Source organism: Mustela putorius, unplaced genomic scaffold (genome assembly GCF_011764305.1).
Source record: "Mustela putorius furo isolate JIRA1106 unplaced genomic scaffold, ASM1176430v1.1 tig00003869_pilon_pilon_pilon, whole genome shotgun sequence".
NCBI lineage: Eukaryota > Metazoa > Chordata > Mammalia > Carnivora > Mustelidae > Mustela > Mustela putorius.
The window spans coordinates 11,892,145-11,915,099 of record NW_025422021.1 but is presented as its reverse complement, the minus strand read 5'-3'; the positions used below and the strand labels follow the sequence as shown (position 1 = coordinate 11,915,099).

Here is a 22,955-nt window from a genome sequence, read left to right as displayed (position 1 = left end):
CAGGGACTCAATCCCAGGACCCCGGGATCATGACCTGAGCCCAAGGCAGCAGCTTAACCCACTGAGCCACCCAGGCACCCAACTCTTTACTATTTTAATAGGCAAAACATTCTCTCATTTTATTAGTGTTTTTTAAAAATTATTTTAAAGATTTTATTTATTTATTAGAAAGCTTACACAAGCAAGGTGAGCGGCAGGCAGAGGGAGAAGCAGACTCCCCGCTGAGCAAGAATCCTGATACCGGACTCTATCCCAGGACCCTGGGATCATGAGCCAAGTCGAAGGCAGATGCTTAACCAACTGAGCCACCCATGTGTCCCTGACTGTTTCTTTAAAAATATTCATGACTGTAAACTTAGTACCTGTCGAAGAAAATTTGGAAAACAAATATGTAAAAATTATCCTTAAACTCATTGCCTAACTATAATCAATGTTAATATTTTGGTGTAAATCTTTGGGGGTGACTTCTTTTATTTATTCATTTTTTGGGGCTATAATTGATATTAGTTTTAGGTACAACATAATGATTTGATATTTGTATATGTTGCAAAATGATCACATTAAATCTAGTTAATCATCTCCTTACATAGGTGCAAATATTTTCTTGTGATGAGAGCTTTTAAGATCTTTTCTCTTAGCAAATTTCAAATATACAGTATAGTGCTCTTAAATATAGTCATCATGCTGTACATTACTCCCCAGGACCTCAAATGAATTTAGGTTTTATTTAGTTGGGTTTTTTTTTTAAGGTTATATATGTATATAAGTGAGATTATATGGTATTTGTCTTTCTCTTAACTTACTTCACTTAGTATAATGTCCTCAAGATTCATACATGTCACAAGTGATAAGATTTCCTTTTTTTTTTTTTTTTTTTTTTTTTTTTTTTAAGATTTTACTTATTTTATAGAGGTAGGGGCAGAAAGGAAGAGGAAAAGAATCTCGAGAGTGGAGTCCAACCTGGGGCTCCATCTCATGATCCTGAGACCATGACCTGAGCTGAAGGCAGGAGTCAGACACCCAACTGACTGAGCCGCCCAGGCACTGCAGGATTTCCTTTTTTGTGGCTGAATGATATTCCTGTGTATATGTATGTGCACATATCACATTTTCTTTATTCATTCATCCAACAGGGGACACTTGGGTTGTTTTCATGTCTTGGCTATTGCAAATAATGCTGCATAATTTATAATCAGTGTCAGTATTTTGGTGTAAATCTAGTCTTTCACTTACATTGAAATGTAATTGACATATTGCACAGTATAAATTTAAAGTGTACAGCATATGACTTAACATATACTGAAAAATGATTACCACAATAAGTTTTGTTAACATCCACCATCTGATATAGGTGCAAGGAAGAAAGTTTTTTTTCTTTTGATGACAGTTTTAAGGATTTATTCTCTTAGCAGCTTTCTAATATACCATACAGCAGTTAACTAAGGCCATCTATGTTTTTATTATATCCCCAGTACTTACTTATAACTGGAAGTTTATATCTTTTGGTCATCTTCATTTGATTCTTCTACCCTCTCTCCACAGCTCTGGTAACTAAAAATCAGATTTCTTTTTCTGTGAGTTTGGTCAGGGTGTGTGTGTGTGTGTGTGTGTGTGTGTGTGTGTGTGTATGTGTATGTATTTTTTTAATTTATCTTTTTTTGGGGATTCTACATATAAGTGGGATCATACAGTATTCATGTTGTAGCAAATTGCCAGATTTCCTTGTTTTTTAATGGCTGAATAGTATCCTTTTGTATATGTAAATACACTACATTTTCTTAATCCATTCATCTGTTGATGGATACTTAGGTTGTCTCCATGTCTTGGCTGTTGTAAATAATGCTGCACTGAACATGGTGGAACAGATAAGTCTTCAGCATAATGGTTTCATCTCTTTTTAATGTATATCTCTTATGTGTAAAGTTTTGGAAATCTTTACTAACCCACCTTTTTGACTTAATATATCGTGAATATCTTCTCATCCCTGAGTAGTCTTCGATAACTTTTCCTTTCCATTTTATATTTTGTAGTAACTTTTTGTTTTTTTTTAAGATTTTATTTATTTGACAGCTAGAGAGAGAGCACAAGTAGGCTGAGCAGCAAGCAAGAGGGAGAGGGAGAAGCAGGCTGCCTGCTGAGCAGGGAGTGCAACCTGGAGCTCCATCCCAGGAGCCTGGGATCATGACCTGAGCGGAAGGCAGATGCTTAACTAACTGAGCCACCCATGCTTCCCTGTATTAACTTTTAATAACAATATGTTCATATGGTATAAAACTGAAAAGGTATAAACGGTTGGTTATACAGTTAAAAAAAAAAATCTTACGATCTTCCCCAGCATTTCCTCTACCAGCAGCTGCCTCTGTATTAGATAAGCAAACATATATACATATTCTTTTTACTTTGAGAAATATACAAAGAAAGCAAAGCATTGCCATACACATATCTGTATCTTGCTTTTTATTTTTTTAAACTTAAAGTTTAAACTTAAAGCAGTACATAAACTGCTTTCCATTCCTTTTTATAGCCTTGTACATTGTATGGATATAGTAAGACTTATGTAATCTGTCTTTCTTTATGGACATTTATATTTACAGCCTTTTAACCACAGAAACAATCGTGCCTTGAATAACCTTGTACATAACCTTATTTTGCAAATGTGTGGGATTTGTATAAAATATCTAAAGTGTGTTACTGAGTCAAAGGGTATTTAATGTGCTAGTAATATTGGCTAGCACAATATTGTGCTCATATGGCTAGTAATATTGTATATGGTCAAATTGGCAATGGATTGTATCAATTTACCCCTTTACTATTGGCAACAATGTATGAGGTCTTTATTGTTTGTTTTTTTTGGAAGATTTTATTTATTTCACAGACAGAGATCACAAGTAGGCAGAGAGGCAGACAGAGAAAGGGGAGGAAGCAGGCTCCCCGCTGAGCAGAGAGTCCAATGGTGGGCTGGATCCAAGGACTCTGGGATCATGACCTGAGCTGAAGGCAGAGGCTTTTAACCCACTGAGCCACCCAGGCACCCCTGTATTGTTTATTTTTGTTAGGTGAAAATGTTATCTCTGATTTTGACATGTAAGAATATGATTTCTAGTGACTAAATGAATATCATCCATTTCATGAGAGAATAATTTATTTAACCAATTTCTATCACAACTGGTTTTTTAAAATTTTTTATTATAAAAAGCACTTCAGCAACTGTGTATGAATTTTTTTAAGGTAAAGGGTAGATGTGAGGGTTTTTTTTTAAGTTTATGTTTTTAATAACACATGGGGCTCAAACTCATGACCCCCAAGATCAAGAGACACATGCTCTTCTTTTTTTTATTTTTTTATTTTTATTTTTTTTATTTTTATTTTTTTTTTTTATTTTTTTTTTTTTTTAAAGATTTTATTTATTTATTTGACAGAGAGAGATCACAAGTAGGCAGAGAGGCAGGCAGAGAGAGAGAGGAGGAAGCAGGCTCCCTGCTGAGCAGAGAGCCCGATGCGGGACTCGATCCCAGGACCCTGAGATCATGACCTGAGCCGAAGGCAGCGGCCTAACCCACTGAGCCACCCAGGCGCCCTATTTTTATTTTTTTAAGATTATTTATTTATTTATTTGACAGAGAGAGATCACAAGTAGGCAGAGAGGCAGGCAGAGAGAGAGAGGAGGAAGCAGGCTCCCCACTGAGCAGAGAGCCCAACACGGGACTCAATCCCAGGACCCTGAGACCATGACCCGAGCCGAAGGCAGCGGCTTAACCCACTGAGCCACCCAGGCACCCCGAGACACATGCTCTTCTGACTGAGCCAGCCAGGTGCCGCCATTTTTTTTTTTTTTTTTTTTTTTACTTGATAGAGATCAGTAGGCAGAGAGGCAGGCAGAGAGAGATGGAGAAGCAGGCTTCCTGCTTGTGGAGCACAGAGCCCGATGCGGGGCTTGATCCCAGGACCCTGAGATCATGACCTGAGCTGAAGGCAGAGGCTTTAACCCACTGAGCCACCCAGGTGCCCGCCCCCAATTTTTTTATACTTAAAATCTTTCTAATCATTTAATGTTAGAACCATATAATGTTTTTTGTTTAACATTTTCTCCATATTTTTAAAAATTGCATTTTCATAGGCAGTGTAATAGATCATTATATGAGTATTTCTTAATTTAGTTAACTGATATGTTGGACATGTAGGTTGTTTTAATTACTGTTAAACCAAAATCAAAGAATATTTCATTTAAAATGATTGCCTTCAGAGAGATTCCAAGATACTAAATTATGAAAGTGTTAAATGTTAATATGAATATATTCAAAGTTGGTCTGTAATGCCAAGTTGCTTAGCAAAATTGTTAATGTTTATATTTTCGATTTCACTTTTTTATAAATTGTTTATGTTCCCTTGGGTGGGTTTTGTGCTTTTAACTTGGTGCATTGTCCCATACAGGACGATGTGCAGAAGGACATGAACACAGAGAGGGCTTTTTGGTTGTCACATGTGCTGATATTTAAATAGGGATATGGGTGATTAACATTCTGCAGTGAGTTAGGATGGTTCTGGTTAGCGAAGAATTGTTCTAGCACCCTATTCCTAAGCACTGTTCTACAGTAAAAAATTAACCCATCATGTTTGTTGAAAATATTTTCCTGTTTTTTACTTACTTTTTAAAGACTTAAAAATATTTTTTTCTATTTCTTTATTAAGATTTTATTATTTATCAGAGAGAAAGAGCATAAGCAGGCAGAGTGGCAGGTAGAGGCAGAGAGAGAGAAGCAGGCTCCCCGCTGAGCAAGAAGCCTTACACGGAACTTGATCACAGGACCCTGGGATCTGACCTGAGCCAAAGGCAGCAGCTTAACCAACTGAGCTACTAGGTGTCCCATTACTTACTTACTTACTTTAAAAAAGATTTATTTATTTGAGAGAAAGTGTGTGCAAGTGAACCCAGGGTTGGAGGTGCAGAGGAAGAGGGAGAAAGAGAATCTCAAGCAGACTCCCTGCTGAGCACAGGGACCCACATGGGGCTTGATGTCATGACCCTGAGAATGACCTGAGCCAAAACCAAGTTAGAGGTTTAGTGGACTGAGCCACTCATGTGCCCATTTTCTACTTTTTAATTTTCTTTTGAAAAATAGGAATAATAAATATCTTCATGAAGTCAAATCTGTTTATTTCCTTTATTTATTCATGAACCCGAACAATTATTTAATACCCAGTTTGGATAAATATTCACATGTACTTTTCCTAGTTTCCATTGGGGGAGGAGTACACAATTTCGTGGAAAAAGAAAAATAATTTCTTAAGGTCTTCTAGATTTAAATGTTAGAGAGCAGTAATAATCATGAAAGTGAGACACTTAAAAAGTACATTAAAATTTGAGTGCTCTTTTGAAGAGTTTTATTTATTGATTGATTGATTTTTAAAGATTTTTATTTGTTTATTTGACAGACAGATCACAAGTAGTCAGAGAGGCAGGCAGAGAGAGAGAGGAGGAAGCAGGCTCTCCGCTGAGCAGAGAGCCTGATGTGGGGCTTGATCCCAGGACCCTGAGACCATGACCCGAACCGAAGGCAGAGGCTTTAACCCACTGAGCCACCCAGGTGCCCCTTGAAGAGTTTTAGAGGTGTATAGAAAACTTCGGAAATGAGAAACTAAAAAAAATTTGTGTATGACCCTTTCGTTTAGAGATAGGCTCTTAGTATTTTTGTTTATTTCTTACTGTTTTATTTTATTATGCAGATACAGCTTTACATTTTATTAATTTTTAATTGGGCAACGAATACATGAATATATTCTCATTGCAAAAATTCAAACTTTATAGTTAAAGCTAAAGACTCCTTTGACCTCCATCCCTACTCCCAGTCCCTTCTGCAGAGTGCTATCAGTTTTGCTATGTAACTCTGTAGAAATTGAGTATTATTTAGAGCATTATTTAGCATTATTTACAGTATTTATTTTAGAGTGTAAACACAATACTGATATACAAATAGCTTTTTTCTCTTTTCAGCTAAGTCATAGTATTTTTGGATAGAGTATATAGACTTTTAAAACTGCTATATAGGGGCGCCTGGGTGGCTTAGTGGGTTAAAGCCTCTACCTTCAGCTCGGGTCATGATCCTGGATCCTGGGATCGAGCCCCACATTGGGCTCTCTGCCCAGCAGGGAACCTGCTTCCTGCCCTCTCTCTGCCTGCCTCTCTGCCTACTTGTGATCTCTGTCTGTCAAATAAATAAATAAAATCTTTAAAAAAAAACCTGCTATATAATATTAAATAGCATGTATATACCAGAATTTATTCAGCTGTTCTCTCATTGTGGGATATTTTGGATGTTTCCTTTTGTTGTTGTTACAGTGTTAGAAAACTGTGTTCTCACATATGACTATCCTTTCATATATATTCATGTATTTATAAGTACTGATTTCTTACCATAGCCAAATACTGTTTAAGGCACTAGGAATTAAGAGAGGAGCAAACCTATTATCACATCATGGAGCTTATATTCTAGTGAGAAGAACAGATAGAAAAACTTGAATTTATAATAAAAAAAATTAACAATAAAGGCAGGGAAGAAAAATAAATCATGTAAGGGGATATAAAGTGTTGGAGGATAGGGGCTGTTTCTTTGGATATACTGGTCAGGGATGGTTTCTTTGTGGAGGGGATACTTCAGCAATGACTTAAAATAAGTGAGGGAATGAACCACTTGACAGTCTGGGATAGAGCATCCCACATGGAGGAAACAACAAATGGGGAAGACCTGATGGACTAGGCCTTGGGATGTTTGTTTTGTTTTAAAGATTTTATTTATTTATTTGACAGAGAGAGCACAAACAGGGAGGAGGGACAGAGGGAGAGGGAGAAGCAGGCTCCTTGCTGAGCTGGGAGCCCAATGTAGGGCTTGACTCCCAGACCCTGGGATCATGACCTGAGCTGAAGGGAAATGCTTAACCAACTGACCACCCCAGGCACCCCGGGATATTTGAAGAAGGAACATGTGTTTCTAAAGCAAAGTTGAGAAGAATGTTAGATAAAGTTATAGAGGTCAGTAGGGGCTAAAATATTTAGAGCTGTGCAGTCCAGTACAGTAGCTATGAGCCACATGCATACATTGAGCACTTGAAATACAGTAATTTTGAGTTGATGAACACTGGATTTTTAAGACTTAGTATTCCAGAAAGAATGGGAAATATCTCACAATCACATTATTTATTTATTTATTATTATTATTTTTTTTATTTTTAACAAATCTTTTTTTTTTTTAAAGATTTTATTTATTTAATTGACAGAGATCACAGGTAGATAGACTGGCAGAGAGAGAGAGGGAAGCAGGCTCCCTGCTGAGCAGAGAGCCCAATGTGGGACTTGATCCCAGGACCCTGAGATCATGACCTGAGTCGAAGGCAGCGGCTTAACCCACTGAGCCACCCAGGTGCCCCACAAATCTTTTTTTTTTTTTTTAAGTTTTTATTTATATGGCAGACAGAGATCACAAGTAGGCAGAGGCAGGCAGAGAGAGGGGGGCAGCAGGCTCCCCGCTGAGCAGAGAGCCCGACATGGGGCTAGATCCCAGGACCCTGAGATCATGACCTGAGCTGAAGGCAGAGACTTTAACCCACTGAGCCACCCAGGCACCCCTCACAATCACATTTTTATGTCGATTATGTGTTGAGGTAATATTTTGGACATACTGAGTTAAATAAAATATTTAAATTAACCAGTTTCTTTTTACTTTTTAAAATGTGGCTACTAAAAATTTTAAAAACTATGAATGTGGCTTATGTTTCTGTTGGACAGTGCTGGTTTAGGTTCTTAAAATCCATGGAAAGACATTCTGATTAAATGTGATGTATGTTGGGCACCTGGGTGGCTCAGTTGGTTAAGCAACTGCTTTCAGCTCAGGTCATGATCCCAGAGTCCCTGCTCCATGGGGAGTCTGCTTCTCCCTCTGACCGTCTCACCTTTCATGCTCTCTCTCACTGTCTCTCAAATAAATAAATAAAATCTTTTAAAAAAAAGAATAAATGTGGGCGCTTGGGTGGCTCAGTGGGTTAAGCCGCTGCCTTTGGCTCAGGTCATGATTTCAGGGTCCTGGGATCGAGCCCCCCATCGGGCTCTCTGCTCAGCAGAGAGCCTGCTTCCTCCTCTCTCTCTGCCTGCCTCTCTGCCTGCTTGTGATCTCTCTCTGTCAAATAAATAAAATCTTTAAAAAAAAATAAATGTGATGTATGTTAGAAAATATTAGGTAGAGGAATGAAATGGTAAATTGTGCTTTTAAAGATGGCTACATTCAGGTTATTCTATGGACAATAGATAATACAGGACTAAGTAAAAACAGGGAAACCAGTTAGGAGTCTATTGTAATAGTCCATGTAAGAAATGATAATAATTGTATAAAGATGATGAGAGCATTTTTTTTTTTGCTTTTTTTTTTAAGATTTTTTTTTTATTTATTTGACAGATCACAAGTAGGCAGAGAGAGAGAGAGAGAGGAGGAAGCAGTCTCCCCACTGAGCAGAAAGCCCCATGTGGGGCTTGATCCCAGGACCTGACCTTGATCATGACCTGAGCTGAAGGCAGGGGCTTTAACCCACTGAGCCACCCAGGTGCCCCGATGAGACTACTTTTTAAGCTAAAATTAAGTCAGTGCTAAACTGAATTATTAATGATTTGGATAATGACTATGAAGGAGAGTGTAGTCACAGATGATTCCAGTTTTTCAGCTTTGGCTGATTTGGACAGTGATAACATTTACTAAATTTTGAGAGAATTGGGTATAGAGAAGTAAAGTTTCGTTTTAGATTTATTATTTAAAAATTTTTTTTACATATAAAAATATATATAGTGTATTCGGTATAGTGTACCGAAACCTACGTAAAATCTTAAGTGTAGCTCAGTTTTCCCAAGGTGAACTCATCCAGGTAAGCAGCTCTCAGATTAAAAAAGAAGGGCGCCTGGGTGGCTCAGTGGGTTGAGCCGCTGCCTTCGGCTCAGGTCATGATCTCAGGGTCCTGGGGTCGAGTCCCGCATCGGGCTCTCTGCTCGGCAGAGAGTCTGCTTCCTCCTCTCTCTCTCCCTGCCTGCCTCTCTGACTACTTGTGATCTCTCTCTGTCAAATAAATAAATAAAATCTTTAAAAAAAAAAAAAAAAAAAAAAAGAAAACAAGGGCCCCCTGAGTGGCTCAGTGGTTTGAATATCTGCCTTTGGCTCAGTCATGATCCCACTGTCCTGGGACCCAGTCCCACATTGTGCTCCGTGCTCAGCTGGTAGTCTGCTTCTTCCTCTCAGCTGGTAGTCGTCTTCTTCCTCTGCTTCTTCCGCCCCCTGCTTGTGCTCTCTCTCTTTCTCTGTCAAATGAGTAAATAAAATCTTTAAAACAAAACAAAACAAACACTATCCTGATAGCTCCCACTTGTGCTTATAACTCTGTAAATTAGTAGTGGTATTCATTACATTTCAGAGTACCAGAGCTGAAGACTTTTTTTACATTGTGCCCTAGAATTGAGAAACTTAGACAGTTATCAAAAATTGTGTCTAAAAGGTTATGGGTAATTAGGGGTTTTTCTGACTTACCATAAATTATGCCTACTTTTGTTTTAAGATTGCGTTAGAGAGAAAGAGGGATCATAAGCAGACTCCCCACTGAGCAGGAAGCTCCATGGTTTACTTGATCTTAGAACACTCACTAAGCCACCCAGGCACCCAAATTAGGATTGGTTTCAAATTGGGAGTTTGTTTTCAAGTGGGAGTTTGTTTCCTACAGTACTGCATGTAGGAAATTAACTGTAATTATAAACAATCTGATACATTTGGGACAAATTATCTATATTATTAGTACTCATTGTAAGAATAGTAGAGTATTGTACTCATAAGAATAGAAATCTCTACTTGGGGTATTGTGGTTAAATAAGTAGCTATATAGGTTTTTTCAGGGAAAAATAAGTCGTTGAACTTTGTCTTCTCTTCCTCTACCTGCAAAAGTAGAGAATTTAAGGTGGCCTATAAAAATTACTTAGAAGATAAGGATAATCAGGTACTAAGATTTTTAAGAAAATTTCCTCAGCTTTATGGATTCAACATATTCTCAGTTTCAAGTATGCAGGAATTGAGATTCTGTACAACTAAAAACAATGCAACAAACTTGGCAAGATTATAAAATTGCTAAGTTCTTTTGTTTTCAGGAAGTCTGGGTTACTGGAGGATTGAAAATTTAGCTTTTTTGCTTGTGTTTCATGTGAAACAAATTGTAGTATCCATTATATCTATTAGAAATAAAAAATGGAGAAATCATGAAAAATGCGGTCCTCCCTCTTCTCATACAATAATGCCTAAAGTGAATATACCAACACTTGGCCTGATTTTGAATGCTATAATACGTCTTTTATATAATTTTATCCCTAATTCACATAATCAACATTAAACAAATGAATACATATCTGCATTTTTCAAATTGCTGGTGATTTGGGCAATATTGAGTATTCTGATTTATAGTTTGTGGGTTGTGTAAAATTGATGAGAGATGGTGATACATAAACCTACACATATGATGAAATTGTGTAGAACTAAATAAATAGACAAGCATGCAAATGAGTGCCAGTGAGACAGAGAAATGTGAACAGGGATAAAGGATTGTATCAACATTGTTCTGCTTTATGCTACAGTGGCAGTATTATATAACAGTTTTCTAAAATACTACCATTGGAAGAAACTGGTAAAGTAATACTATGATATTATTTCTTACAATCTATGGTGAATCTATAGATACCTATACAAATTGATAAAGACAGGAATCTATTTGGGATGGAGAATATGGATTTTGCACAGCTTTGCTGGACCTAAAATATCCTACAGTGCTTGTAGAACTACCAGCTTAGATATGATAATTTTCAGAAAAGCATATATATTACACTTTCTATTCTGAGCAGATGCAGCTATTTTTATAGTCCATAATTTTGGATGTTATTTAAACTAACTACCTTTGTTTCTTCTGCTCTTCACTTTACCCTGTCATATCCTACCACATATCATGGCTGAAATATCCTTCAAATAAATGTCTCATTAAAGAATGTTAAATAATAGTGATCTGCTATGTAGATAGAAGTGTTTACAGAGTATCTCACCTATTGGTATTTTTTTGTGTCTACACTAGCATATCAGTAAAGTCTCTTGCTCATGATCAGAAAATAGCCTCATATGTAATGTGATTTTACTGAGAGTGGAAAGATACCATATATTACTATTGTTAAAATATCCCATTTTCTTCCTTGATAATTTATTTTTATTGCATTTTAGGAATTTTAATGTTTTTCTTTTTAAAGCACCATTTTAATCAAAACTCTCCTTTTTGTTTTCAAGGAGCAAAAGGATTGGATTAGTCTGCCCTTGATTTTTCTCTGTTTAAAGGTAATCTGATTGAGTTCACTAATCATACAGACTTAGTACAATTTTCTGTGTGGGTGGCAATCTATATTCAGTGGTTAAAATAGAATTTTAAATATTATGGCTGAGGTTTTTGTTTTTTGTTTTTTGTTTTTGTCTTTAATGTTTCACAGAGTGCAGTCTAATCTCTTAAAAAAAAAAATGTCGATTTAAGTTCAATCTACATTTTTAGTTTTGTTCCAGGATTTTTTTTTCCCCTAGAAATTTATAAGAAATTTTTGCTGTTTTGGTCTGTTTGCCTGAAACTGTATTTTATTCATAGATTGAAGTATTGGAGCCATGGGAATAAAGGTTCAGCGTCCTCGATGTTTTTTTGACATTGCAATTAATAATCAACCTGGTAAGAAAATTAATCTTCCCATGTATCATTTATAAATATTTAATATTAAAAATTAGTAAAGTATAAACGAGCTTTCTTCTTTTTCAGCTGGAAGAGTTGTCTTTGAATTATTTTCTGATGTGTGCCCAAAAACATGCGAGAACTTTCGTTGTCTCTGTACAGGTTTGTTGACATTTTTTTTCTTTTTTCTTTTTAAGAGTTTTTAATTTTTTTTTTTAAATTTTATTTATTTATTTATTTAGTCAGAGAGAGAGAGAACGAGCACAGGCAGGCAAGGTGTTAGGCAGAGGCAGAGAGAGAAGCAGGCTCCCTGCTGAGCAAGGATCCCGAGGCCTCAATCCGACCCTGGGATCATGACCTAAGCTGAAGGCAGTAGCTTAACCAACTGAGCCACCCAGGTGTCCCGTTTGTTGATATTTTTGGTTGGCCTAAAAGTAGTACCATTTGACTATAGTTTTAATTTTTTTATTTAACATATTTTAATTTTCTTTATGCAGATTATGTACCATTGACCAAGATGTGAAAGTAATATATTTTTCTTCATTTAGAGTGAGGGAGAGAACCTTAAGCAGCAGAGCCCAATGGGGTGTGGGGGAGGGGGTCAGTCTCATGACCCTAAGATCACAATCTGAGCTAAAACCAAGAGTCGGATACTTTAACCCACTGAGCTATTCCAGATACCCCATGAAAGTAAATTTTAGAAAATACCACTTGTAATGGGATTTTATTTTTAAAGATTTTATTTTTTTATTTGACTGAGAGCTCACAAGTAGGCAGAGCAGCAGGCAGATTGAGAGGGGGAACCAGGGGGAACCCACTGAGCAGAGAGCCTGATGCTGGCCTCAATCCCAGGGCCCTGAGATCATAACCCAAGTCAAAGGCAGAGGCTTAACCCACTGAGCCACCCAGGCACCCTTCTAATCAATCTGAGATTGATTTCTATATTTCTTTTTTTTTTTTTTTTAAGATTTTATTTATTTATTTATTTGGTAGACAGAGATCACAAGTAGGCAGAGAGGCAGGCAGAGAGAGAGGAGGAAGCAGGCTCCCCATTGAGCAGAGAGCCCGATGTGGGGCTCGATCCCAGGACCCCGAGATCATGACCTGAGCCGAAGGCAGAGGCTTAAACCACTGAGCCACCCAGGCGCCCCGGATTTCTATATTTCTATACTCTGCAGAAAAACATGGATGATTTTTAAATGAATTAAAAAAAAGAATTCCTAAGGGGAGAGAAAATTTTATAGTTTAAAAACATCTACATAGTTTAAGAGACGTGTATTTTATAGGAAAAAGTTTTCATCATTTTACTTTAATACTTGCTTCCTTAACTTCCTTTCTACTAAATGGCCAACTAATTTTTCTTCTCTTTAGGTGAAAAGGGGACAGGGAAATCAACTCAGAAGCCATTACATTATAAGAGTTGTCTTTTTCACAGAGTTGTCAAAGATTTTATGGTTCAAGGTGGTGACTTCAGTGAAGGTAAGACTGAAAATCATGTATGCTTTGTTAAGTATCATAGATTTTAAAGTTAGACAAGTCTGTAAAAATACTCAAATAGACAAAAAGAAGGAAGCAGGTAGGAAATAATTTTACTTTTGATGAATGAAGTAATTTCAGAAATTTGCTTCTAGATAAAAAACAATTCTGTATTCATCTCTTAGTAACCTATCAGTATGTGTGTTTGGTCTTGTCAAAACTAGTAATCCTTAACTACAGTATAGTTTATACCTATACTTCTATTTATTTTTTATTTTTTTAAGGATTTGTTCTTATTTATCAGAGAGCACAAGCAGGAGAAGCGGCACACAGAGGGAGAAGTAGGCTCTCCGCTGAGCAAGGAGCTCAGTGCAGGGCAGGATCCCAGGATCCAAGGAGCCAAGGGCAGATGCTTAATCAGTTGAGCCACCCAAGCACCCCTAGTTTTTACCTATACTTTTAAATTGTAAAAACAAACTATTTTTAAAGATGCTTTGGAAAAAATCTAATTTTTGTTCAAAGGTCTACATAATCATTAGAATCTGAATGTTCTTTTTTTCCCACATATCTTAATAGGCCTTGTCACATTTTTGCTCTTGTATCGAAGGGGAAAGAAAGTAATTTGGGATCTTGTCAGTATTGAATTTAAATTAGTATCTTTCAGGATATCCTGTGAGCCTTTGAGTATTTTTGATTTGAAGTCATTTGAACACCTACTTTGTAAGAAGTATTTTCTTTAGGCGACATCTTCAAAAAGGTTATTGTTTTGAGAGTCTTGTGTTTTTCGTCCTTAGGAAATGGACGAGGAGGGGAATCTATTTATGGAGGATTTTTTGAAGGTAAAGATGTTTACATTTAAATTTTATTTTTAATGTTTTCTGTATTATTTTTCTCTATTGAATCAGTTAATTTTCTTGTGAAAAATTTATGTGATAGATTTTCTTATAGAGGTAGGAATTTTTGTGTGTTGAGGACATTAATGCACCATGTTATTTGAAGGGTTTCAATGGTCTGTAATAAAATCTTGGAAGTATAGTGCTAGAATGGGAACTGCCATAGCTTAATCTTAATTTTTATTAAAAGATTTAGCAGTATTTCATAGTAACAGTATCCACATGCTTAGTGGATAAACTTTCCTATGCACTTTTTAAAAAATCTCTTTAACTTATTAAACTTCGGCTATAATGTTTTTTCTCAACTTTTTAAGTTTTCTCTTATTTTTTATTGATGTGAAGATCATTTGAAAGAAATATAAACATATGAATGTGGAAATAATTTCATATTTCCCATCTTTCACATTAGGGATTAAGTGACATTTTGTTTCACATTCCACTTGCATTGTTCCCATATTCTAATCTAAGATTGGAAGGCAGGCTACTCTACAATAAATGATGATGTGGCAGAGATTAAGTTAATGAGTGCCTCTCTGTGTTTAAAATAGTATATGTGCCTTTTTGTGCTCAAAAATGAAACAGATGAAATGTAAAAGAATCCTGTCTGGTTTCTTTCTCTTGCTTTTTAAGGAACATTTCTTTTTTTTGCTTGAATAATCAAAGCTGTGTTGTTTTTTCAAAAAAAAAAAAATAGACATGCAAATGGAAAGGAAGGGGGTTGATAATAGTATTTGGAATTTTAGCAAAGGATTGAAAATTAGAAATATTTTTATCTAAAAAGATGGGAGAGGGAGCTAGTTAATATTTGATTCTCTCTTATTTTAACCTGACTTGTCTAAATTTTATCTGGTGCTAAAGAGCACATATGAACAAAAGAAATGAAACATGAAAATGAAATTTTTCTGGAGGTTCTATCAGTAGTGTAACTGAAAACTTTGCTTTTCTGTAGATGAGAGTTTTGCTGTTAAACACAACAAAGAATTTCTCTTGTCTATGGCCAACAGAGGGAAGGATACAAATGGTTCACAGTTCTTCATGTAAGTATCTGTGCCATGATCATTTAAAATATCCCTTCTTATGGTGTGTCATTTCTCATTGATCACTAATAAAGGGATCCATAATGGGGAAAATTTTTGAAATAAGGAGAACAATGAATTGTTGAAGAGAGTTGAAGAGAGTGGGTTAAGCCTCTGCCTTCGGCTCAGGTCATAATCTCAGGGTCCTGGGATGGAGCTCCGTATCGAGCTCTCTATTCAGCAGCGAGCCTGCTTCCCCCTCTATCTGCCTACTTGTGATCTTTCTCTGTCAAATAAATAAATAAAATTTAAAAAAAAAAAAAAGGGACAGAAAAAGCTGTTCCTTAGAATGGCAGCTAATAAAGGTAAAAGGAATGATAGAAAATTTGCCATTTTGCATTCATCTCAGTAATGATTGATTAAGAGTTATCTATTTAGAGGGTAAATTTAATAATGGGATATTTATAGAGTATCTCTTTATAAATTACATGATTACAAAGAGTAGAATACAGTTGATCCTTATTAGTCAGAGATTTTGTATTTGTGAATTCATGTACTCACTAAAATTTGTTTATAGCCCCCAAAGTCAGTATTCTTGATGCTCTCCAATTCTGACCCCCCAAAAATTTTGACCAGCGCTCTTGTCAACAATATATGTTTTTTTATTATGTCCTGTGGATACAGATTTATTCTCCTCTTCAGTAGCCTTGAACTCTCCTACTCTCAGAGGAACTTAATCTGTAAGCACCATATGGATTATTCCAGGGTTTTACTATTCCATATTTGTAACTCCCTTCAACAGTAAGAAACTTGGCTCCCATTATTTCAGAATTTGTACCCATTTGTTGAGTCCTAGACTAGAAAATCACCATTCTATACTACTGTGAAAAGTAACCTATTCACTAGCATTACTGTTTATTTATAGCTATTTTTAGTTTTAGATTGAGAGTATGTAGTTAAAATAATTGTTTAAAAGTGACTTGCATTAGTGCATTTTGGGTGTGATTCTGTGTGATTTTGTGACTCAATATGTTAGGTTCATTTGTTTATGAGTATATTTTGTTCTCTCACCTGGTTTTGATTTGTTTTTTTTGTTTGTGTTTGTAAAACATTACGTGATTCAAGTTGGCAGAGAGGCAGGCAGAGAGAGAGGAGGAAGCAGGCCCCCCGCTGAGCAGAGAGCCCGATGCGGGACTCGATCCCAGGACCCTGAGATCATGACCCGAGCCAAAGGCAGCGGCTCAACCCACTGAGCCACCCAGGCGCCCACATTACGTGATTCAAAAAGAATGTCTCTGAAACTGTCATTCCCACTTAACTCTTCACCCCATTGTCATTCCCCATTTTTTCATCCTCTGTTCCCACCCATCCATTGTAGTAACCAATCTCATTAGATTCTGGTTTCTCTTCCTGTACTTTTTTTTTTTTTTTAAGATTTTATTTATTTATTTGGAAGAGAAAAAGTGGCGGCCAGGGATGGGGTGGGGAGAGAAAGAAAGAGAAGCAGACTCCCTGCTGAACAGGGAGCCTGATGAGGGGCTTGATCCCAGGACCTGGAGATCATAACCTGAGCTGAAAGCAGACGCTTAACTGACAGCCACACAGGCACCCCTTCCTATTTTTTTTTTTTTAATAAAGATAAGCATAGATACATATATATTATTTTCCTTTTTTTCTTACACGATAATAGCATATACTATATACCGTGTTTTGCTCTTTTCACTTACCACTATATCCTGGAAATCATTCCATGTCATTACATAGAGATCCTTTTCATTTGTTTTTGCAGCTGCATAATATTGTGTGAATATACTCTGGTTGATTAAACCAATTGTTGGGGATTTTTCTGATTTTTTAAATGAAAACAATTTATATTGTGTTGGTTGTAGAAAAAATTAGAACACAGGTATTAAGAACATTCCCATCCCAGGGTATCTTTCTCTGCATTTGAAATGAAAGTAAATATGGCATACAGGAATGTCTGAGTGGCTCAGTCGGTTAAGTGTCTGCCTTCGGCTCAGGTCATGATTCCAGGGTCTTGGAATAGAGTTCTGCATTGGGCTTCTTGCTCAGTGGGGAGCTTGCTTCTTCCTCAGCCTGCTGCTCCCCTTGCTTATGTACTCTCTCTCTTTCCCTGAAAAATAAATAAAATCCTAAATAAGTAAATGTTGCATATATTCTATAATCAACTTTTGGATACAGTATAAATCTCTGCAAAGCACTAAGTATTAACATTTTTAATAACTATATGTGACTCCATTGTTTGGATGTATTATGCTTTATTTACCTAATTTTTTTTTTTTTAAGATTTTATTTATTTATTTGACAGACAGAGATCACCGGTAGGCAGAGAGGCAGGCAGAGAGAGAGAGAGGAGGAAGCAGGCTCCCTGCTGAGCAGAGAGCCCGATGGGGGGCTCGATCCCAGGACCCTGAGATCATGACCTGAGCCGAAGGCAGCAGCTAAACCCACTGAGCCACCCAGGCTCCTCTATTTACCTAATTTTTAAACATTTGACTCACTTCTTTGTTTTCGAACTGTTGCAGTGAACATTGTTATACCTGTTTGATGCATTTTTAATTATTTTACATAAACTGCTAGGAGTTTACTTAGTGAAATGTTTACACTTTTTTTTTTTTTTTTAAGATTTTATTTATATGAGAGAGAAAACGCAACCAGAGAGGAGGGACAGAAGTAGAGGGAGAAGGGGGCTTGATCCCAGAATCCTGGGATCATGACCCGAGCCAGTCAGATGGTTAACCATTTAAGCCACCCAGGCACCCCTGTTTGTGCATTTTTAAGCCTTTGCAGGTTTATTGCTACTGGACTCTGGTCAGCAGTATGCAAAGTTCCACTGTCACCAGATTCTCAACAACACTTAGTATTATCATTTGTTTTCCTTTTTCTTTTCTGTTTTTTTTTCTTTTTAAGAAAAATCCTTTCTGTGCTAACCAAAACCTCTCTGTTAAGTTTATATAATCTTTCATGTATATTTTCAGAACCTTCCCTCTATATGTTGATTTTTCCTTATCTCTTAATTTCCAGGTAGCCCTTCTTTAATTTCTGTGTGTTACTGTTTTTAAAGGAGAAAAACATCAGTTTTTAATCTTAAATTATTTTTTATTGTGGCAATGCATTTGATATAAAATTTGCCATTTTAACCATTTTTAAGTGTATAATTATATTAATTATATTCACAGTACTGGAGCTATTACCACTGTATCCAAAACTCTTTCATTGTCCCAGAAATTAACCCATTTCTTTTTACCCTCAGCCCCTGGTAACCTCTATTTTCTATCTATGTGCATTTCCCTATTCTAGAGAAACAAGCAGAACTGTACAATATTTGTCCTTATGTGTCAAGCTTATTTCATTTAGCATGTTTTCAAGGTTCAACCATGTTGTTGCATGTATCAGAACTTTTTCCTTTTTATGGCCGAATATCACTCCATTGTGTGTACATACCATGTTTAGTTTATCCATATGCATCTGTTGATGGACATTTGGGTTGTTTCCACCTATTGGCTATTATGAAGAGTGCTGCAGCAAACATTGGCATACCCATATTTGTGTGAGTCCCTTCTCAATTTTAGGTGTATACCAAGAAGTGAAATTGCTGAATCTTATGGTAATTCTGTAGTTAGTTTTGTGAGGAGCCACTGAACTGTTTTCCACATCATTTTACATTCTTACCAACACTCTACAAGAGTTGTAGTTTTTGTACTCCTCGTCAATACTTTTTTTTTTTTTTTAAATAACCAATCTGGGAATGACCATGAAAATAGAGTATTGGTTTAGGGGTTACAGGTAAATTCTGGAGAGCAGGTGAACTTGGCAAATGTATCTGTGAAGCAAAGATTGACTAAATGTAAATGCGAATTTTATATATACAAAAAATACAAGTACATATATACACATAGGTTTTTATATCTCTAGATGGTTTAAGCAGGTTCAGTTGAGCATAGCTGTTAGAGTCAGAAAACAATAATAGGTTGGTTGTAAAAGTAAGATGATCTTTTAAAAATACATTGACATGTTTGAATTTTTTTCATTAGTATTGTGTGGGCTTTAACCAAAGCTTAGCTTAAATTGTGTTCCTTCTTCCAAACTTCTAATGCCTTTCTTGATGATTCTTTAAAATAATAAATGAGGGGCTCCTAGGTGGCTCAGTGGGTTAAAGCCTCTGCCTTCGGCTCAGGTCATGATTCCAGGGTCCTGGGTTTGAGCCCCACATCAGGCTCTCTGCTCAGCAGGGAGCCTGCTTCCCTTCCTCTCTCTGCCTGCCTCTCTGCCTGCCTACTTGTGGTCTCTGTCAAAAAATAAATAAAATCTTTTAAAAAATAATAATAATAAATGATATACAATGCTCATCTTCAGTCGTTATAGCAGTATGTCTTCATAGCTACTCAAATACCAGTCTTAACTATAGAGCTTTAAGCAATATATGGAGTGGAAAAAAGAATTTTAAAATATTATTTATTTGTTGGACTTTTTGCTTACTTTGAGTTTGGTCCAAAGTTTCTGTTTTTTTTTTTAAAGATTTTATTTGTTTGACAGGGAGAGAGAGAGAGTGCGCCACAAGCAGGGAGAATGACAGTGCGGGAGAAGCAGGACCCTGGGATCATGACCTGAGCCAAAGGCAGGTGCTTAACCAGCTGAGCCATCCAGGCATCCCAAGTTTTGTCCAAAGTTTTAATCCAGATCTCTTTCTTCATTGTGAAGTTTCCTTGTTTATCATGGCTAAAAAATTCAAAAGTCCTCAGGTCCTAGGCAAGTAAAATAAGCAAATAAAGCCTGCTGGGAAAAGAACCTAAACTATTAATCTATGTATTAAAAAGACAAGGATAATCAACCTGACCCATTATTGCCATATGTCAGGTGCCCCACCTTCCAGCTTTCCAAAAAAGGTCTGAAATCTGGACTTTTATGTGAAAGTATCCAAAATTTTGAATCTTGGCAACTAATTGAAAATTTTATAAACACTATAAGGACCATTTCTTTTCTGGTCCCAACAGAACATGTGTGAGGACCTTCTAAATACTATCCATAGGGAGTACGTTTCAAGACTCCCCTAGTGGATGCTTGAAACTGCAAATAAAGTTTAGTTTATAAGTTAGGGATAGTAAGAGATTAACAACAATAGTAATAAAATAAAGTAGTTATACTAATCCACTGTAACAAAGGTTATATATGAAGGTGGTCGCTGTGAAAATATCTTACTGTACTCATCCTTCTTGTGATGATGTGAGATGATAAAATGCCTACCTGATGAAATGAAGTGAGGTGAAGGGTGCCTATGTGGCGCAGTTGATTAAGCGTCTGCTTTCAGCTCGAGTCATGATTCTGGGGTCCAGGGATTGAGCCCCATGTCAGGCTCCCTGCTAAGCGGAACACCTGCTTCTCCCTCTCCCTCGGCCTGCTGCTCCCCCTGCATGGGCTCTTTCTATCTGTCAAATAAATAAAATCTTTAGAAAAAATGAGATGAGGTGACTAACAGGCATTGTGACATAGTATTAGGCTACTATTGAACTGACAGTATGTGAAGAGGATTGTCTGCTTCTGGACTGCGATTGACGGCAGTTGACTATAGGTGACTGAAATAGTGGAAAGCAAAACCATGGATAAGGAGGTGACCTATGCTTTAACTGTTTAAAATGTTAAGGTTGAAAAGCACTATAATTTACATTTAAACCTATAAGCTGGTAGAATCTTTTGATAAATTATGGTCTGTCCATACAATAGAACATTATACAACTATAGAACTTCGTAAGAATCCAGTCACATGCAAGAAACATAGATGGATAGAAATGACAGCAAAATGTCAACTTTAATTACATGTAAGTTTTCAACAATGAGTAGATATTCATTTTATGATCAGAATAAGTTTTTGAAAACAGATTATGTAAAAGCCATCTTGCATTATTTGTTCTACTTAAGGTTAATGTAATAAGATTCTATTATGTTAAAATATCATGATTTCTTTGCAACTTTGTTTCCAATGCAGTTATTTTCTTTTCCTTTTTAGAGATGCTAACTTTGTTTTTCTCTGACTTTGTTTTTATTCTTCTATCTGATGACTTCCAAAGAACAACGAAGCCAACTCCTCATTTAGATGGGTAAAGATTATTTTTATTTTTTGACCATTTTAAATTAATGTTAAAATTAAAAGCTGTTATTTGATCATCTTACAATTGACTGTTTAGGCATCATGTTGTTTTTGGGCAAGTGATATCTGGTCAAGAAGTTGTGAGAGAGATAGAAAACCAGAAAACAGATGCAGCCAGCAAACCATTTGCTGAGGTGCGGATACTCAGTTGTGGAGAGCTAATTCCCAAATCTAAAGGTAAGAAAGCAAGTATATACTTCTGGTAATTCTTATGCATACAAAATGAACAGAGACATTCTACATAGTTGGCATGAAATTTATGCTAATATGAATATAATTATCAGGCATTTTTGTTTTTTAAATGTATTTTATCTTTATACTTTGTTCATTTACCATGGAATCACTTAATTTTCTCAGTACTTGCTGTAATTTATCCTTCCACTTTGTTTTGTTTTTTTTGATGGTAGTGGTCTAAATAGCATGGTAAATAAATACTGTTCTAGAGAAAGACACAGTGAAGGGGAAGATAACAGTTGAAGAGAATAAGATAGACTACGAAACTGGGGAATAAAGTATTTTCCCTTCATGCACTCCTGAGATTTCAGAAGTACCTGGCATTTTTGAGAAACTTCTTAGACCAGAACTTTTGAAGTTAACATGACCAGTAGTTTGATATGATATTATCTGAATGGTAAGAACTTTGTTTTAAGTGAGTATTTTATATTTGTGAAATATATAACTGCTACCATTTATTACAGATACTTGGTCTCTTATTCTAAAAATATAGGGTGAGATTACCTGTGGAGAAAGCAATAAAATAATAAATGGATTCTATTCTGCCCATTCTAACTAGTCTAGGAAGTAATAATACCAGTACTTAGTTTTTCGTGTTTAACAAATGTGAGAGTCTTCTGTAATTTTTTGTGATCTTCACATCAACCTGGTAGTATTACCTCCATTTTACTGGTGAAGATGATTGGAAGATTAAGTAGTTTACCACATCAGGGAGCTGAGCTTCAAACCTAAGGTTGCTGGCTCCAGATTTAGAACTTTTTTCTGTTATGTATTGTTAATGCATTAAAGTCTTCAACAAATCCCTTTCAGAATTGCCGTAAGTAGAACATTCTGTTCTCAAGTTTTAGGTATACTAATTTCTTTGTGTCATGTAGAAATGTACACATTTGTTTCAATTAATTAATTAATTAATTTGACAGAGATTACAAGTAGGCGGAGGGGCAGGCTCCCTGCTGAGCAGAAAGCCTATGCGGGGCTCGATCCCAGGACCTGGGATCATGACCTGAGCTGAAGGCAGAGGCTTTAACCCACTGAGCCACCCAGGCGCCCCCATTTGTTTTAATTTAAAAAGACCGGAGATTGTCATAGAGAAGACTTATTTTTAGTTTTCTGTTTCTGTATTCCACTTTGGTTCAGATGATTTCATTCTCTGTCATATCAAGTATGTACCTTGTAAACCATTGCAGGAGTATGCTGCAGCTCATAATGGGAGTATTTATATAACTTCTTGGTGTTCATGAGCCTGGCTATGTGTCTGTATGTACAAACAACATGTATAATGTATGCCTTCTGTTTGTGAGGATCCAGTAAAGAATGAGGTATTACTGAATAACTTATTTTATTAGAAAATTAAAAACTAAAAAGCAGTCTGTGATGTTTGCAAGTTTTGGACCCTGGTACAGATAC

General features: G+C 36.3%; 1 protein-coding gene across 8 annotated transcripts in view; it reads left to right on the top strand.

The window, feature by feature from the left end:
* Positions 1-22,955, top strand: part of PPIG (peptidylprolyl isomerase G) — a 54,582-nt gene that overhangs the window by 6,656 nt on the left and 24,971 nt on the right. For 7 of the 8 annotated variants that reach the window (XM_004744027.3, XM_004744030.3, XM_013052049.2 and 4 more), the window contains 8 exons: positions 11,340-11,387; positions 11,686-11,763; positions 11,851-11,925; positions 13,135-13,242; positions 14,034-14,078; positions 15,082-15,169; positions 21,235-21,264; positions 21,352-21,491. In XM_004744027.3, coding sequence (XP_004744084.1) covers positions 11,703-11,763; positions 11,851-11,925; positions 13,135-13,242; positions 14,034-14,078; positions 15,082-15,169; positions 21,235-21,264; positions 21,352-21,491 — 547 coding nt within the window. In that variant the 5' untranslated portion in view covers positions 11,340-11,387; positions 11,686-11,702. Of the gene's footprint in view, positions 1-11,339; positions 11,388-11,685; positions 11,764-11,850; positions 11,926-13,134; positions 13,243-14,033; positions 14,079-15,081; positions 15,170-21,173; positions 21,265-21,351; positions 21,492-22,955 lie in introns of those variants that run through there. The other variant, XM_045066572.1, reaches the window with a different exon arrangement.